A 17,545-nucleotide genomic window follows, 5' to 3' on the forward strand; every position below is an offset into this window, starting at 1 on the left:
ATTGGCGGGTTCTTGACAGCAAGGACATGATGTCATACTTCTCTTTATCCACAGCACTTTGCTCACTGTAGATTCATAATAAATGTTAGCTGCTTAGTAACAGTTGTTCTGTATGACCACGTGAAAATGCTCAGTAGTGTTCTTCTCGTTCAGTTTTTTCAGTATCTTCATCTTTGATGGGCAGTCTAGTGTCTCACTAGCTTGAGTGACATGGGGGACTTAATCCATTCCAGAGAGAATTGGGTGTGTACTGTTCTGTGGTCTCTCTGAGGCTAGTTCTTGGTCTTCATATTCATTGGAATAAATATAATGCTTCTTGAATTTTGGCATCTCTTCCTCCTTGGGTGTTTTCTGTTTCCCTTTAAGATGTTTAAAAATACCATCAGAATCAATATTCTTTCTGTGGCTAGTAGTGGAACTGAATCAATCTCTTCTCCTTTGGTTTCTCTTCCTTTAAATGCAGATAAAGAGGAAGTGCAGAGGAAACGACAGAAGCTGATGCCCAATTTCTCGGACAGTTTTGGCGGTGGTAGCGGCGCTGGAGCCGGAGGCGGGGGCATGTTTGGCAGCGGTGGTGGAGGCGGGGGTGCCGGAAGTACCGGCCCAGGTATGAGCCAAGGCTATTCTTTCACGTCAGAGAGGGTGGGTTTCGTTCTCCCAGATTCCCTCGTCTGTGCACTGAGTGCTTGTGACATTATTGAATGTGACTGTTGTTATTGTTTAGGGTCGAAGTCGTGTCCGACTCTTCTATGATCCCATGGACTGTAGCCCTCCAGGCTCCTCTGTCCATGGGATTCTCCAGGCAAGAATACTGGAGTGGGTTGCCATTTCCTTCTCCAGGGGATCTTCCCAACCCAGGGACTGAACCCATGTCTCCTGCATTGGCAGGCAGATTTCTTTACTGCTGAACCACCAGGGAAATCCATTGAACATGATATGTTAATATTCATTAAAATTTCCCAGGACTTCCCTGGCAGTCCAGTGTTGAGACTCCATGCTCCCCCTGCAGGAGGCATGGGTTTGACCCCTGGTCGGAGTAAACTTCATGCAGTGCAGCATGGCAAAAAAAGAAAAATTTCCCAGTAAACTTTTTTTCAGAGAAACACATGTTCAATTTATAATATGTAGATCGGTTCAGTTCAGTCGCTTAGTCATGTCTGGCTCTTTGTGAATATGTAGATAGATAATACCAAAAACTGTAAGAAGAAAAAAAAGTCATGAAGTTAGTTATCCAAAGAATACCTCTTAACATTTTGGTATATTACCACCTCGTGTTTTTTTGGTGGGGGCAAAGGAGGCAGATACAGTTATCTTGGTTTTCTTTGGAAATGTTGAAAAGGTTTCATTTTATATTTATGCTATACTATAGAAAAGTTGAAAATATATAAAATCCTGCCATCATAGATTAGCTACTTAATTTTTTGTGTATATACATTATAATATATATTTATACATTTCTCCAAGCACAGCTGTGTTCCTCATTGTATATATTATTTTAATCCATTTAGTCATATGACTTACTCATTATTCTCACATGATTGTGTATAGAGTTATGTATACTGTTTTTTCCTAACAGTTGAACATAAGCATTCTCCATGGTTATATAAATTTTACATAAGCATAATTTTTAAGCATCATTTTAATGATTCATAATATTTCATCAAGTGAACAAACCATAGTATAACTTACTTGAACATAGTTTCCTTTTTTTTTATATATAAAATGCACTGAACTCCTCTATCCACATTGCTTTTCTTTTATTCCAGTTTATTTCTGTAAATTAAATTCTTTGAAGTGAAATTACTATGTCACAGAGTATGACTGATACCCACTGCTACCCCAAAGAGTTTTACCAGCTTATGCCTCCACCAAAAAATGCATGAGAGTGACCAGTGGGGGCGTGTTTCTGTTGAGGGGTCAGGATATGTATTTGGTTTGGCTCGGTTTTTTCTCTCCAGAGGTTAGTCCGCTGGGTGTGTGAGCCAGTCCGAGCCTGGGTGGCAGCCCCTCGCCGTTAGGCTCTCCCCAGCGTGCAGGAGTGGGAGACCTCAGATGTGAGCTCCCGCACACTGCCCAAAGCCTGGCTTCTGCCCAAGTGGCCAGGCTGTCAGCCTGGCCGGGATGGAATGTTCACGATCTCACCCCGCCCCGCCCCCCGCCCCCCCCCTCCCCCGTGATGTGATGCGTCTTACTAACTCACAACAGAAGCAACGTGTCAGGCACACCGAAGCCTGTGCTCACCTGAGGTTTGCTGAGGCCTTTTTTTAAAAATCGTCATGAGGTTTCATTTGTTACATCTGCCATTTCAGGGTATGGCTTCCCCCACTATGGATTCCCCACATATGGTGGAATTACCTTCCATCCTGGAACCACTAAATCTAACGCTGGGATGAAGCATGGTAAGTAGCACTTTTTTTTTTTTTTCCAGTCATTACTAACACAACATTATCTTGAAAAAAATTGATAAATGCAAATAAATTAAGACAATAACTTCTTTCCCCCAAACTATTATTTCCTGTGGACAGTAGAAATTCTATTCCTGATGCTCTGTTTATATTTATACTTTGTATGTGGCATGAACAGGGGAAAGAAAAGAACATTAGAAAGGAGCATAAAGAGACTTGATTGTTCAAACATTAAGTCACCAAACTTACCTATTCTCTTTTTTTGTCAAATACTACACTTTTGAGACATTTAGAATTTTATAGGCATGGTCTTTCCTCATCAAATGTACCCTCTAATTAGCAGTTGTTCATGTGTTTATGCTTCATACTACATGTCCATTCCAGTGTTATTGCTGTTCATTTGCCCAGTCGTGTCAGACTCTTTGCAACCCCATGAACTGCAGCACACCAGGCTTCCCTGTCCCTCATCATCTCCCAAAATTTGCCCAAGTTCATGTCCATTGCATTGGTGATGCCATCCAGCCATCTCATCCTCTGACACCCTCTTCTTCTGCCCTCAACCTTTCCCAGCATCAGGGCCTTTTCCAGTGAGCCGGCTGTTTGTGTCAAATGACCAAAATACTGAAGTTTCAGCTTCAGCATCAGTCCTTCCAACAGGTATTCTGGGCTGATTTCTCTTAAGATTGACTGGTTGATCTCCTTGCAGCAGATCAAAGGCATCAATTCTTCAATGTACCATTCCAGTGTACCTATTGAAAAAAGAATACAAAAAGGTCTTCTCATGTGTTCAACACCTGTTTCATGTCAGATGCTTTTACATGTTTTAATCATCTTCTTGATTCCACTGTAAGGAAAATATTAGTTTCTCCATTTTATAGAGAGAGCACATCAAGGTTCACAGATGCCCATTCACTCACTGAAGGTACACATTGTTAGTGGCAGAACCAGAATTTGAACCAGGTCTGCCTGTAAAACCTCAGTGCTCTCATAGTAGCTGTCAGATAGTACAGTAGGACCTCAATGAGGATGATCAGAAACTGCACAGGATAGCTCCCACAGTGAAGAATGTGAATTTAGACCACATCTTCACAATTTGCTTGAGCACTGGGTGGGGGTAATATAGCTGCTCTGCTTTCAAGAATTTTTAAAATGCCACTTTCTTGTAATTCCTAGAAGAGCTTTACTTCATTTGCCTCCTTTCCAAATAAACAGGATAAGATGTACGTTTTTAGAAATGTAAAAATATGTTTTTTAAGCTCTTAAAGTTCTCATCACAAGAATTTGTAACTATATATGCTGATAGATGTTAAACTAGACTATTGTAATGATCATTTTGCAACATATATAAATATTGAGTCATTATATTGTATACCTAAAATTATTACAATGTTATATGTCAATTACACCTCAATTTAAAAAAAGTTTTCTGGAAGTGACTTTAAAATAGCTTCAAAATGGTTTACTTATGACCATTTTTTGAACAATTTTTACCCATTATGATTTATTCTCTGCAATACCGCGTTAAAGAGCTCAGTGATTTGCATTCAGAAGTTATACAGCCAAGAGGCAACCAAGTATAATAAAAAAATGGCTCTGAAGTCTTTGCACTGAAGGCTATACAAAGTTTCTTTCTTCAGGAAAATAAGAATGAAAATAAACAAAAGGAACAAATAGCTCCCTAGGTCCCACAATTTCAATAGAAAATAACATCAACAGTTAGTGAAATTGTAGGTGTTAACATATCCTGGAAAACAGATCCTTTTAAAAGGAATTTTAAATTAACTGTTTTTCTTTTCCCTTTGCAGTAAGCCTGCTTCTACCTTTAGCTGACCTTTGCTGAAACAGTGAATTATAACTGAATAGATTTTACTGAGAAAAGGCTGATTTTTTTTTTCTGGCTTTTATCTTAGGAACCATAGACACCCCATCTAAAAATGACCCTGAAAGTTGCGGCAAGAGTGATGACAGAGAGGTTGTAAATCTCTCCGAGCAAGCAACAGAAACCACAGAACAAGACGGAGAGTCCTGCCAGGGGGGCGCTGAGGCTAACTTGGCGTGCTCGGTGGGAGCGAGAGAAGAGAACTGCAGCTTCCAGGGTGAGCCGTGCGGGACGGGGGCCCGCGCGCCGCTGGCTGGGGAGGGCCGGGTCCGGTCTGGGTGGAGAACCTGTTTCCAGAAGACAGGTTTATCTTGTTGACCTAAAGACTAAAGATGACGCAGCCACATCTGGTTCGTGTGCTCTTCGGAGCCCCGTATGCCTTTCGAAAAGTCTGGGCTGGGTTGTTTTATTCACACTGGGGTTTCCATTTGCCCAGTGTTATCTCTGACTATAAAGTACAGACGTTTACATATGCTTCTCCAGTCATGTCATGCAGTTTTAGGGTATCAGGAGAGATAATCTAAATCATTTCCACCACAGACAATAGAGAGCAGTTTGCATAATTTTGACAGTCTCCCTTCTCTGACTGTAGCTTGACTGTCACACTGAGGTGGAACTTTGCCTGAAAATAAGAACTTTTCCCTTTATGTCACTGCCTTCCTTGGAGAATTAGGAGGGACAGTGCATATTTGGAACCCATTAGGGTATGTGTCACGAGTCTAGGTCATCCCAGATTATGCTTGGAAGACTTTTTCTGTAAGAGATAGTTAATAAGTAGAATTGGGGGCTACATAGGGTTTCTGTTGCATGTTTTGCTTTGTTTTTTTTAAATAAATGTACACACCATGCTTAGCTAGGGGGCCAAAAAAACAGGCCACACACAGGATTTGGCCTGCAAGCCACAAGTTTCCTCCCACTGACCTTCAGGAAGCAGAGTTTACAAGAACACCAATGGCTGTAAAGCAACTATACCCTGATAAAAATTAGTAAAACAAAGTCACAGATGATAAAAATAAAGACCTAACACAAAAACACCAGTGGCTCGTAGAGAGTCTGTCTGTCTGTGGCAGAGACTGATTTTTGACACTTCCTGCCCAACCAGAGAGTCATTTAAGATTCCAGTGAAGGATTATTTCCCCAAGAGATTGATTATTTACAATTGTGGCAAAATCCAGTGAGCATTATTTGGAGATTGATTATTCCCCTTAAAATAACAGACATTTCTGAATTTCTTTCCCCAAAAAAAATTGTAGACAGGTTTTTTTTTTTTTTTTTTAACCATATGATATCACTTATATTTGGAATCTAAATAATGATATAAATGACCTTATTTACAAAACAGAAACAGACTTACATATAATGAAAACAAACTTATGGTTACCAAAAGGGATTGGGGGGGTAAATTTGGAGTTTTAGATGACCATATGAACACTACTATACATAAAATAGATAAACAACAAGGACCTACTGTACAGCACAGGGAACTATACTAAATATTTTGTAATAACCTATAATGGAAAAGAATTTGGAAAAGAATACATATAGCTATAAGTGAATCATTTTGCTGTATGCTTGAAACTAACACCACATTGTAAATTAACTATACTTAAAAAGACACAAAAATATGAACCTTAGATAAGCAGATTATCTTGGGGGAAAAAAATAAACTTTTGACTCGTACAAAACATCTTTTCAGTTAGGTGATAAGAGATGTTTTTAAAAATATTAATAACAATATTGGAATAAAAATGGGTCCAAAGAAAGTACAGGAATGCAAATACACTCACTGGAAGGGGAACTATAACAGAGGTTACATGTCATATATGGCTGTTAAGTTTTCTGGAAGCCAGGACAGTTCCCCATGGACTTGACCTGGAAGAGTGGTGGGGCTTGATCTCAGCTGTTGTGTCCGAGACCCAGATGGCCAACGTGTAGACAGGTTTTTTGAGATCAACCTCTATATTTGTCAGTGAGCCAGCATCCACCTGTGCTTTCCACAGTGAACACGATCCAAAAGCACTGACAGGTGTGTGCACGCATGCTCGCTCAGTCTCATCCGACTCTTTGCAACCCCATGGACTGTAGCCTGCCAGGCGCCTCTGCCCATGGGATTCTCCAGGAAAAAGTACTGGAGTGGATAGCCATTTCCACTTCCGGGGAATCTTCCCTGCCAACGGATCAGACTTGTGTCTCCTGGGGTCGGCAGGTGGATTCTGCCACTCGCACTACTCTGGGGAAGCCCCTGAAAGGAGCATTTTCCACTAAATCGATGTGTCTCAGGGTCTCAGAATGCTGATGCTGATGGTGTTGGCCTCAAGCATGCCATTCCTGTAGAGCAATTTCAGGAAGCTCAACCGTGACTGTGATCACTGCCTTGCAGATAACCTCTTTCTGGAGAAGGCCATGCAGCTGGCCAAGCAGCACGCCAACGCCCTCTTTGACTACGCGGTGACTGGAGACGTGAAGATGCTGCTGGCGGTCCAGCGCCATCTCACCGCCGTGCAGGACGAGAACGGGGACAGGTAAGTCAGGACTTTCGTAAACAAGGCGTTTTAAGGGGGCGAAGAGAGAGAGGAATTGTGTGCATGCTGGCTAGAGATGAGACGAATTGATTAAAGTCACTGGATCCTGCAACTGAAGCATTCCCTCAAGAAAAAGAATGCATCCATAAGGCTGAGTGGTGTGATCTGCTTCTCTATCCTGTGGTTCCCACCTGTTGAGTTCTAAAATAGCTGGTTACTCATCTAAGAGTACAACACTCTGGGTTAGAAAACCGAGACGTGTGTGGGGAATGGTACTTTTTGAAAAGCCCTGCTTCATTTGTTGGAATAAGATTTTGAATAATATCTAGTAAACATTTTGTTTATTGGAATAATATTTTTTACTTTGTTTATTGGAATAACGTAATAAACTTTGGTCTTGCCAAATGTCTAAAGTGCTTATTATCCCAACTGCATACCTGTGGTAACAGTAATCTCCAGGAAAAGCCCAATAGAGACAGCTCAAGAGCAACAATGACACAATGATTAAGAGGCCATCGTCATTCTCTCCCAGTTAACAGTTCCTTCTCTACTGCCTGTGTTAATGGTCACCAGTCTGTGACTGGACCAGACTCTTCTGACTGCTCTCGCCCACGTGGTGTGGGAATCGACCATTCCACCACACATGCTTCCCACTTCTGGGGTTACAGAGCTCATATGTGCAGGGACACCTGGCTTCTTTCTAAAACAGTTCTCCTCTTCCTTTCACTGAGACTTCTAAAATAATCTCAAAAGCCTATAAAAATAGCAAGCGACAGCAGCTCTCAAGTCCAAGTCAAGTGGTTTGTTCAAAACCTTCCCCAAAATAGCATCAACAGTGAGAAATCCTCTCTGGAAGAGCTCCTGGGTGCTGTGTCTTAAACACTGAACCAAATGCTTTAGGAAAGTGCCAGCCTCGGGGTTTCAACGAGAGACCTTTGTTCTCATTCCTTGCAGTGTAACCAAGGATGTGGTGTAACCACTGGCCTTGTTATACAGTAGGGGAGGAACCAGCACAGCCGTCTTGGTGTAATGTCATCAACAGCAGAACGTGTTTTACAGGGTTAAATAATCCAGTTAGCATCCAGTAGCACAGAACCACAAGAGAAAGCAGTTAAGCAGGACAGGACAGCAGTATTTCAGATGGCATTCTTAGGGACCGGCTGATGGGCCTAAGAAAGGGACCGCGGTGTCTGAAGGGAGAATTGTGGAAAGGGATACAGGCACACACATTCAAGTGGGGGCATGGAGGCGAAGGTATGAACATATGTGAGGACCTGGAATATATATGGAGAGGCTGCGGAGGAAGCCTTCCCTGCCCAGGCACTTCTAAGGAAGTGAATCCTCAGAGTCCCCTCCCAGGTCCCCAGATATTCTCATGCCGCAGCTGGAAGCCAGAGAGGTGAGACTGCGGGAAACTGAGGAAGAGTCCTCATAAGAATGCAGACAGGAATAGCTTTGAGCCTTCATAGCTCAGGTCCCTTGTTTTCACTGAGCTTATTATATTCGGCTATTAATCCGAATCCTGTGGCCATTAGTCATCACAGAAAATACAATGAGAAAAAATAATAAAAACTTCTGGTACTGGGGAAATTCCCATGAGGGTGTGAAAATTTATGGGGGAGGGGGAATGTACTTCTGCTATGAAATGCTGAGCTACACATGGAAATTTTTAGGCAGATTTTGAAGTACGACCTTTTTCTTGGTATATGTACATCATGTCTGCATCAGACTTCAGGACCTTTTCATCAGTCTTCTTTCAGTCCTAGGTTTCAAAAGACAGTACGGAAACCCTGAGATAACTCATTTAAAAGTCTCTCTCAAATGATGATGCCACAGTCTAGTTTTCCAGGCTCTCCTATGTCAGTGTTAATCCCACGTAATACACACTTGCTATTGCCAAGAAAGTGGCCTGAATAAAATGACACCTGCTATGTTTAGAGAAAATGCAGCCTATGCTCAAATCCCATAGGTACTGCCACCATGGGATCCTCTGGGTGTGCTCTGCATCGTGATCTGTCCATACCTCGGAGGGGTCATCCTCCTGGATGTTCACCACCACTCCACAGAGCAGCACACATGTGCCCTGCAGCAGGAGACCTTAAGGAATTAAGGGATGTCCTTGGAGCAAGACAGTCATGGATTTAATATATGATCTGGATTGAGTTCTCTTATACCTATACGTCTCAGTTTCATCACCAAAAATAAGGATAATATTACCTACCTTGTAAGACTATGATTAATATGATAATGTGTATCAGATGCTTAGTGTAGTCTGGTATTAGAAGCTCTAAACAAATAGTAGCCATTTTTCATTGTTCTTGTTGTGTCGTTTCCAATTTTTAATAGTAAATATTTTTTAACAATTAAAAAAATTTTGTTCCGAGGAGTGATGCTTGGCACCTGCCAATATTTTCAGCCTCATTACTATAAGCCCTGTTTGTTCAGTCATCCTTATTTTAGTGCCTAAATTGTGTGCCAGGGCTGTAAGGCTGACCCAGACAGAACCAGCCTCCAAGAGGCTTAGAAGACAGAGAGAGAGGATGTACAGAAAACTGTAGTTGCTCAAGCAAGCAGGAAACTTGAGTGGGGGACAGCTTGCTCTGCCTTGGAAACTGAGAAAGTCTTCTCCAAGGATGTAAGTTTTAGACTGGAGCATGAAGGATGAAGCGCTGGTGAGGCAGACAAGAAGAGCAAAACCATTCCAGGCAGCAGAAAGAATTCAGGGGAGAAATACAGTCACATTTTTCCTCCAGAAGTTTGCTTCAAGTCTTCTTCCTGTAGTTAAGAGCCTAACTCCACTCTCCCCTCTTGGGATCTAGGAAGATGTTAAAAAGCCACCACCTTGTGTTTTGGAAGAGGTGGCAGGGCTAGGTGAGAGAACTACATTTTTCTGAGCAAATCCTAGTTCAGGAATTTAACTCATATCATCTGTGTGTGTCCAGGTAAGTCAGGGAAAAGTTAGAGGAGAAAATGCCCTGAAACCATAGCACAGAGGCAGGGTTAGGATTTGAACTTGGAGACGTCCTGCCTCAAAGTCCAGGCTCCTTTACACGTCAGGGAGTCTGAACTGAGCCCCCAGAGACCAGGCAGGCTCTGTAAGTGAGCAGGCAGTAGGGCACACTCACCTTGGATTCAAGATGTTTCATAGATTCCAGACATTTGCGCGCTAAAGGAAACTAGAGAGCCAAATTCAGTTTACAAATCTAATCCTATCGTGGGAACCTGTTTTGTTTTTTTTTTTCTCCATTAACACTTTAGCTGATTATTGCCACTATATTTTTATTCCAGTGTCTTACACTTGGCAATCATCCACCTTCATAATCAGCTTGTGAGAGATCTGCTGGAAGTCACATCTGGCTTGATTTCTGATGAAATTATCAACATGAGAAATGATCTCTACCAGGTAAGCAGAAATATCAAGGAGGCGACTGAAGAAAAATCCATGGTGTGTACATGGGCTTGTGTGTGTATTAATAATAGCATATAATATTAACAGTAGCAAAAATAAAGTAACATGTCTCTGTAGGTAATATCACATAGGAATGTTCTTTTATGAATGAGGATCCTTTGATCTATGGGTATAATAGCAGTCACCCCACAATGAAATTTAGCATCCTGCCGAGAGACTGCAAACTTGAAGCTTCAGAAAGTTGCCACAAAGCACTCAGTCTACTGCAGGATAAATATATCACACCTGTCGAGAAAAAAACAGAATTGAAAAAACTTTTCAGTTTGAAAAGCCAGTGATTTACAAGAATTTTTGAAGTGTGCTGAACATGTTGACAGCATCTAGATTAAATGGTTATCAAATGAAGGGTGCTGAGTCAAGAATACAGAAAGCTAAAAAGGTTGCTTGAGAAGGAAAAAGTGTCTTTCAAAAAAACAGAAAATTCAAAATACAATAATAATGTTCAAGGTGAAGAAAACAGGGAACACTAAAGAGATTTGCCCAAATCAGATCCACCCAAAAATTAGGTAGACTTAAAAGCAGGCTGAGGAACTCTGTTACAGAGGTCGTCTAGTATCTCAGAGAGCAGGGCTGACTGGAGACTCAGTGAGGCTGCCTGGTGGGTACACGCAGGTTTCAGGTGAGGAAAGGAGATTGAGGGTGTCAGAATCAAAGCTGGGATGCCGGTGCAGGGAGCCGGCAGACCCCGACCAGCCTCCCAGGCAAAGGGACCACGCTGGGAGGAGGTGAGTAGGGTCTGCTCCCTCCCTCTTGCCCTGGTATTCTCCCTTCCTGCTGCCTTTCCCGGCCCCACCAGCCTTCTCTACAGCCTCATGATCCCCTGCCCTTCTCCGCTTTTCTGTTTTTGCCTTCCCTTCAAGACTCAAGATGACTTCCCAGTCCTCCTTGGCCTCTATGGTATGCCCAGATGCCTGACTCAAGCCTATCCCTCCCTCTAAAAATACAGGCAACCACCATGTACAGTTATTTACACAGTGAAGGTGCTTGTCCCAGTTCTCAATTTTTAAAGCAGTGATGTGAGTCATTTCCTAAAAGCAGTTGCTCTGAAATGTTTACATGTAGCTCCCAGTAGATTTTTATCTGTGAATAGATAGATCAAGTTGATCTGTGTCTCCTGATAAGGGAAAATAACAGTTTCCCACTGGATATTAAGGCATTAGGCCTCGTCTTTGGCCATCATACTTAAGATCAAAGGGAAAATGAAGTTGGGGAATTCTTCACTGACTCATAACTAGGATGAGGTCTAATTTTAGGTATATATATTTAAAGGATGGCTTCTTCACATTTTCATACCAGTTTGGGTGTTGCTGGTGTTTGGAAAGTCACTTGGCCCATAAAGCCTGAGTCTCTCAGGCTCTAGGACCGACTGTTCCTTTCACCATCACAAGTGTACAGAGAAAACTGGAAAGGGGACCTTGCGCTTATCAGTCCCCCTTCCAAAGAGTGCTTAAGTTCAGTGCCTGTATGTCAGATTCAGGGAATTGTGTTTCTGTTTATAAATAGGACCTGCAAAGGACACTGCACAACAGGCTTAGTAGTTGAGATTTATTATGTGCCAAACTCCTCACTGTATCATTCGGTACAACTGTTGAGACTCTCCACTGTGTTGGGGACAAAACTCTGAAACCACCGCCTTTGATGCTCCCATGCCTTCCGGTATGGGGACTCTTGGGGGCATGCAGGTCCACTTCTTGCACCCCTTTACCATCGTTTTCATTGATGGGCAAGGATTCAGGACCCCCTGGCTAGCCTTTAAGGTGTCAAACACATACCCAATGGCAACTTTTATTTGAGAACTAGAAACCCATTAATTTAAACTTCCATTTTTCTATTGTAAAGGTTCTCTGTTAGCTATTCTTGATGGGAAATTATACAGTTCCCTAAGTAATTTGGATTATTTGGCAATTGTCTGAAACATGCTCCCAAAATACCTTTCACTAATCTTAGTACATTTCTGTGGCCATCTGTCATGATCAAATCTCTCTTCCACCCACCCTCTAGAGAAAGCCACACTCAAAATAATATAAGTACACAGGGTTAAGATTTTTCTGAAAATATTTCTGAAATCTATTCCTTTTAAACTATTTTCTCTTCTCCCATTCCTCTCCCTCCAACATAAACCACCACTCTAGTTTGTTTGATATCAATTTTATTTGCATATGTTCCTATAAAACATGAGTGGGGGGTTTGTGCCTTTATTTTTTGTTTTTAATTATCATATATATGTTCGTAGTTTTAAAATAGTACGTAAGGATATGTATTAGAGAATCAAAGTTACCCTCCCTAGCAGCATACAAGTTCTCAGCCCCACTCCCAAATATAACAATTATAAGTATTTCCCTAGGTATTTGCTACCTTAACATATATACTTTAAAGTAGACAGATATTTTAATATACTTTTTCAGAATTTATTCTTAATTGGAGGATAATGGCTTTAGAATGTTGTGTTGGTTTCACAGCAACATATGCAACAGCATGAATCATCCGTAAGTGTGCATATGTCCCCTCCCTCTTGAACCTCCCTCCCACCCTTCTACATCGTCAGAGTACCAGGTGGAGCTCCCTGTCGGCAGCTTTCCAATAGCCGTCTGTTTTACATATGGTAATATATATGTTTCAGTGCTGCTCTTATTCGTTCCACCTTCTCCTCCCCCTGCTGTGTCCACAAGTCTGTTCTCTGTTTGGGTCTCTATTCCTGCCCTGCAAAGAGGTTCATCGTTGCCATTGTTCTGGATTGCATGTGTATGCATAAATATACAATATTTGTTTTTCTCTGACTTCACTCTGTAGAGCAGGCTCTAGGTTCATCCATCTCACTAGAACTGACTCAGATGTGTTCCTTTTTATGGCTGAGTAATAGTCCGTTGTATATATGTACCACAACTTCTTTATCCATTCATCTGTTGCTGGACATCTAGGCTGTCTCCGTGTCCTCGCTGTCGTAAATAGTGCTGCAGTGAACACTGGAGTACATGTGTCTCCACAGTGACTGTATCAGTTACATCCCCCCAACAGTGCAGGAGGGTTCCCTTTTCTCCACACCCTCCCCAGCACTTATTGTTTGTAGATTTTTTGATGATGGCCATTCTGACCAGTGTGAGGCAGTACCTCATTGTAGTTTTGATTTGCATCTGTCTAATAATGAGTGATGTGGAACATCTTTTCATGTGTTTGTTGGCCATTTGTCTGTCTTCTTTGGAGAAATGTCTGTTTGGGTCTTTTGCCCACTTTTTGATTGGGCTGTTTTTCTGGTGTTGAGCTGTGTGAGCTGCTTGTGTATTTTGAACACTAATCCTTTGTCAGTTGTTTCATTTGCAATTAGTTTCTCCCATTCTGAGGGTTGTCTTTTCATCTTATTTATAGTTTTCTTTGCTGTGCAAAAGCTTTTAAGTTTAATTAGGTCCCACTTGTTTATTTTTGTTTTTATTTCCAGTATTCTGGGAGGTGGGTCAAAGAGGATCTTGCTATGATTTATGTCAAAGAGTGTTTGGCCTATGTTTTCCTCTAAGAGTTTTATAGCTTCTGGCCTGACATCTGAGTTTATTTTTGTGTATGGTGTTAGGAAAGTTTATTCTTACATGCAATCCATGGTATATTATACATACTGCTTCTGCTTTGCATAAAACTTTCTTAAATTTTTAATTATCGATTCATAGGTGGTTGCAAAAAATATACTAGGAGGTTGCATGTACCCTTTACCCAGTTTCCCCAATGATAACATCTTGTATAACTCTAGTCCAGTATCAAAGCCAGGAAATTGATATAATCCACAGATCTTACTTGGGTTTTGCCAGTTTTACATGCACTCATGTGTGTGTTCATGCAGTTCTTCGTGCATGTATTTTTAAGTTGCATAGGTGGCTTTGTCCTACACGTCATGATAACTGCCTCCACTGTTTGTGGAATTTATCCATGCGCCTGTATATACAACTAGTTCATTGTTTCTACCCCTGACGAGGATCCTATTGTGTACATCCTTCAATCTGTTATGTACCTATTTCCCAACAGTTGACACTTAGCCAGCTTCTCACTTCCTACCTCCACAGACAGTACTTCAGTGAAGTCTCACTCACGTGTCCTTGTGGATTTGTGTGCCTCAGATATACAGGCAGGAATTGGGTTGCTGGGGTATTTGTTTACTTGGCTCTGCAAAATGTCTGCCTAAGTCCACATGCCGGCAAGCACGGTATTAAAAGTTCCTAGATTCCTACATTGTATAATTACTTAAGATACTCCAACTAATAAAAATAAATGGAAAAAAAGAAAAAAAAAAGATATAATCCTGGGGTTTAGGATCTAAAGCCTAAAATATCATAGAAAACCTTCCGTGGGACCATAGAGAGAGGAAAAAAAAAAACTTAATAAATTTTTTTAAACTAATGGTAAGAGATTTTGTGTGATATGAAAATTTATATTAAAACTACAGCTAATGTTAAATCTCTGAATGGTATAACGTGATTTCAGGTCTTTTTTCCAATCTCATTCTCTTTCTTTTCCCCATCTCCCCAAATGACATATCTGATTACTAAACACAGTTTATTTTTTAGTTTGAGAGGAAGGCTCCTGGCTATAATGTCTAAAAGTTCCAAGGGCATGATTCATTTCAAGCCAGGCTATAGTTCTAAAGGATGGGAAAAAAAAAAAAAAAAAGGTTGGGGCGGGGGTAGAAAAAAGAGAGAGTAGACATTTGGGGGAAAGAATCGCGTTTTGTTTCTGTTACATTAAATAATCACTGTAACGACACAGCACGGTATCTTTCATCCACTCTCACCTGGTGTGCCCAACAAGGATGCTGGCGGTCCGCCTGCTGTCACTGCTTACTGAGCAGGAAAGTCTAGGCAAACTGTCATTAGAGAGGCTGGATTTCACAGGCTGCTGTGAAACAGACTGATTTGTATAAAAATATACTGCTCTTCTGGCAGTGACCTCAGTTCTTTGAAAGATACTTTCTTGAGTGTTTGTCTTACTCATCTCGAAAATGCAGTTTTCAAAACACCTCATTTGCATTCACTGAGGTGCCGCTTTGTGGGCAGGATAATCAAATGGACTTGGCTTGTTTGTCCATCTGAGCCTTCTTTGTGAGGTGGCTCTCCTGTTCTATTATGCCTTTGAGAATCCTTTTATAAAGTATAGTGGCAGAATTCTGTTGATTGGTCTCATGGAGCTTGTCCATGGAACAATATTTTTTAATTTACCAAATTTTTTTGCATGTTATTATAGAGTGACAGTACCTTTGTCAGTTGGTTTCTGCTGGGTAGTTTGTTTAAACTTTTTCAGTAAAACAGTAAGTTGATTTGGTTCATTAACATATGATGTCTAAGCTAAAGGTAAGACTCCTACTAGAAATTCGAGAAAACTAAATTTACTAATAGGAGTTAACCATCAAAAATCAATTGACTGTAGCCAGAAACAAAGCTATTAAGAATTGTAAAAAAATAAAAATTTTTTAAAAAATTGTAAATATAAAATAATTTTGATAACTAAATGTCAGTCCAGTATATATATATATCATTAGCAGGAGAGTAACTCATTTGCAGAGGTGAGAACTTAATCTGGGCATGAGAAGTGGCCCCTCGGTATGATTCCACCTATTGCAGCGTGTCTGTGCCACTGACCAGTGTCATCTCCTGCCTCTCCTCCACCGCCCAGACCCCGCTGCACCTGGCAGTAATCACCAGACAGGAAGCTGTGGTGGAGGACTTGCTGCGGGCTGGTGCTGACCTGAGCCTTCTGGACCGCTTGGGTAACTCTGTTTTGCACCTCGCTGCCAAAGAAGGACATGATAAAATTCTCGGTATTTTACTCAAGCACAAAAAGGCAGCACAACTTATTGACCACCCCAACGGGGAAGGTAAGAGACAACCACGCATCGTGGTGTAACCTCTGTCTGCTTTCTAAACAATAAGTAGCTACCAGATAAATATGTGTGTTTGATCTGCGCCCCAAAGTGCTTTCCTTAACCACTTGGAATTCATCATCTCTTACGGAAATTTCCATTGCTGGCTGCAGCTAATTCCTTTGAAGATGATCTGGAATAGTCAGTCACTAGGAGGGAAAAGCAGAGGCCTAAGCAAACACCATTCTTGATATGTAGAAAAAGTATTAGCTGCTCAGTCATGTCTGACTATCTGTGATCCCATGGACTGTAGCCTGCCAGGCTGCAGATTCTCTAGGCAAGATACTGGAGTGGGTTATCATTCCTTTCTCCTGACCCAGGGATCAAACCTGGGTCTCCTGCATTGCAGGCAGATTCTTTACCATCTGAGCCACCAGGGAAGCCCCCTTGATATGTAGAAAGTATCCTTTATTCAGAGAATGTTTATGTGTTCGCATTGTCTCCTGAGAACACAAAAGGAGTGTGGGGTTTACATGCAGGGCAGCTGACTTACAGCACCTGTACAGACTGGAGTAGGGACATGCTGACCCCCAACAGCCTTCCGTCCCCATAACCATCCCTGTGCTTGGGCCGTAGGTCTGAATGCCATCCATGTAGCCATGATGAGCAACAGCTTGCCGTGTCTGCTGCTGCTGATGGCCGCGGGGGCCGATGTCAACGCCCAGGAGCGGAAGTCGGGGCGCACGGCGCTGCATCTGGCCGTGGAGCACGACAACATCTCCTTGGCTGGCTGCCTGCTCCTGGAGGTGAGGGCTGCACTTACCTGCCTTCTCATTCAATTCCCAAAGGGCATTTGGGAAAATCTTTTCAAAGAACAACTTTGCTAACAGCTCATCTCCCTATCGTTGGCTCTACCTGTGTAGTATCTACTGGAGGCTTCAGAATAGCTGCTCAGGCCCTCCAGTATTCCCCTGCCCAGCATCTCTGAGGATCTCTGCACTGGCAGAGCCTGCCTAGAATACAACTGGGCTGGGAACATGACCTGGAGAGCCATGCACACAGGGGAGGTGGGGACAAAAGGGCCAGAGGACCTTGAACTAACCCTTTTCTGTGTGGGCGGATTTTAGGGTGATGCCCACGTGGACAGCACCACTTATGACGGAACTACACCCCTGCACATAGCGGCCGGGAGAGGGTCCACCAGGCTGGCGGCTCTTCTCAAAGCAGCAGGTAAGGCAGCCTGGTGGTCAGCCATAGAAAATGTCAACAGGAAGGCAAACCCAGACTCACTCGAGCAGCCAGGCCACCTCCTTAACCTATAGATGTGCTGCAGAAAGGCACAAATAAATAAAAGTTTGCTGCAAATCCCACTCAGCAGCCACGAAGGCTCTGTTTGTGTTAGTAATCCTGGGTGCCATGCTGATGGTCGTTAGT

The 17,545-nt window shown here is 42.1% G+C and overlaps 1 protein-coding gene across 2 annotated transcripts in view; it reads left to right on the top strand.

Moving 5' to 3' along the window:
• The window catches only part of NFKB1 (nuclear factor kappa B subunit 1), a 121,905-nt gene that overhangs the window by 96,175 nt on the left and 8,185 nt on the right, over window positions 1-17,545 (top strand). For both annotated transcript variants that reach the window (XM_043438262.1, XM_043438263.1), the window contains exons 12-19: window positions 464-607; window positions 2,310-2,399; window positions 4,316-4,501; window positions 6,665-6,806; window positions 10,095-10,209; window positions 15,925-16,126; window positions 16,748-16,917; window positions 17,239-17,341. In XM_043438262.1, coding sequence (XP_043294197.1) covers window positions 464-607; window positions 2,310-2,399; window positions 4,316-4,501; window positions 6,665-6,806; window positions 10,095-10,209; window positions 15,925-16,126; window positions 16,748-16,917; window positions 17,239-17,341 — 1,152 coding nt within the window. The remainder of the gene's footprint in view (window positions 1-463; window positions 608-2,309; window positions 2,400-4,315; window positions 4,502-6,664; window positions 6,807-10,094; window positions 10,210-15,924; window positions 16,127-16,747; window positions 16,918-17,238; window positions 17,342-17,545) is intronic.

Source organism: Cervus canadensis, chromosome 19 (genome assembly GCF_019320065.1).
Source record: "Cervus canadensis isolate Bull #8, Minnesota chromosome 19, ASM1932006v1, whole genome shotgun sequence".
Lineage (NCBI taxonomy): Eukaryota > Metazoa > Chordata > Mammalia > Artiodactyla > Cervidae > Cervus > Cervus canadensis.